The 1,524-nt window shown below is 34.6% G+C and overlaps 1 protein-coding gene across 1 annotated transcript in view; it reads right to left on the bottom strand.

Annotated features, from left to right (window-relative positions):
* Positions 1-831: 831 nt before the first annotated feature.
* Positions 832-1,524, bottom strand: part of GAB1 (GRB2-associated binding protein 1) — a 127,091-nt gene continuing 126,398 nt past the window's right edge. The window contains exon 9 of the mRNA XM_012642731.1: positions 832-1,321. Within this exon, the coding sequence (XP_012498185.1) occupies positions 1,163-1,321 (159 nt within the window). The 3' untranslated portion in view covers positions 832-1,162. The remainder of the gene's footprint in view (positions 1,322-1,524) is intronic.

The following is a 1,524-nucleotide window of genomic DNA, read 5'->3' as shown; positions in this document are numbered from 1 at the left end:
ACTTACATAACATCTATTTTTTAAAAAAATGCAGATATAAAATATTAATTGCATAGGGATTTAAATATAAGGCCAAGAAGAATATTAAGTAAAAAAAAAAAAAAAAATCATAGAAAGGGCACTATGGTGTCAAAAGATAGGATTTCATTCTCAGAGTAATAAATCTGAATTACTGTCTAATTAAAAATCACAGTATGTTGCTATAACTAACAGTGAATGTCAATTGTTTCATTAATTCCAAACTGGAAACCAATATTAGGACTAACAAGAACACAACCAAAGCTCGTTGTCTAACCTGATCAGTGTATTAGCACATCAGTGCCTGGTACGTACCTGATTATTTATCTACCTTTTGCAAATAGAGTTTAATACATGTTAACAAGTACAAGAGCACATCATTGCTAAAGGCCATCAATGATTTGCAGGCTTACTTGATAGTGTAATTATCCAGTCTTTCAAAGGCGCAAGATCCTACCCAGCAGAATCTTCACTCAATGAACCAAAAATGCTGTAATTAACAAAATATAACAAAGTCCCACCATTAAAAATTAAATGCACATGAACCAGAGAACGAGGTCCTGACACTGGTACATACATTATCCTCAGCATTTTGGAAGGCAATGAATGATGAGTCCAACAATACTCTGTAGTTTAAGCTAATGGTTATCACCTGAAGCTTCCAGTGGAAAGCTAACTTGTGAATCTACCTCTCATTTTAATGTTGTTAGACTGTAGTTTATACAGCAATTTCCAAATCTAAAAGTAGCTTAGTTAACTTAGTACTGTTATATAAGGTAGTGTGAGGAAAAACAAGAACTCCCAAAGGAATTATGTTAATGTACACTGGGAATACCCAAAACAATGTTTTAAATGAAAAAGTGCATAAATACAGTAATACTACAAGTGTGTTAACTATAGAACAAATGTTTCTCTGGGAGCTAAACAATACTATTTTCCCACATTATTTACATGTTATGAATTGTTCAGATACCACAAAGCACCATATTTAAGTCTAAATTGCTTGATTATGCCTGAAAGGTCCTTTGACTTCAACTCTACTCATTTGAGGATCTACCTAGAGTAGAAGCATCAAGTCATCTTCAGACAGGATTTATCTTTACAATTCAGTTCTCTTTTGTTCCTAAGTGGCAAAGCAGTATTTTCATTTCACACCCTTGGTTGGTGTTTCTGATTCTGTGGACTGCCTCCCATCCGTCCAGGCTTCCCGGGTGCTCTTTAGAGCCAGGGTCTTCTGTTGGTCAACGACAACATAATCCACTCTCTCATCTGCTACACTGCTGCCTGAGCCACTGCTCTTTTGCTAGAACACAAAGAAAAAAACATGAAGTCCCCCATACAATGGAGTGTTTCTAAGTGAAATTCAGTCTTAAAACACGGACACATATGCGCTGTGAATGCTCTTGAAATTCTATTAGGTCAAAAAAAAAAATAACATTAACTACCTCAATTTAACAGTGTTGTTTCTCTCCTAACTATACATTATTTTTTCCCTTAAATTTAAAA

Source organism: Propithecus coquereli, unplaced genomic scaffold (genome assembly GCF_000956105.1).
Source record: "Propithecus coquereli isolate 6110/MARCELLA unplaced genomic scaffold, Pcoq_1.0 Scaffold185, whole genome shotgun sequence".
Taxonomy (NCBI): Eukaryota; Metazoa; Chordata; class Mammalia; order Primates; family Indriidae; genus Propithecus; species Propithecus coquereli.
The sequence above is the reverse complement of the archived record's forward strand: the minus strand, read 5'-3'. Positions and strand labels throughout refer to the sequence as shown.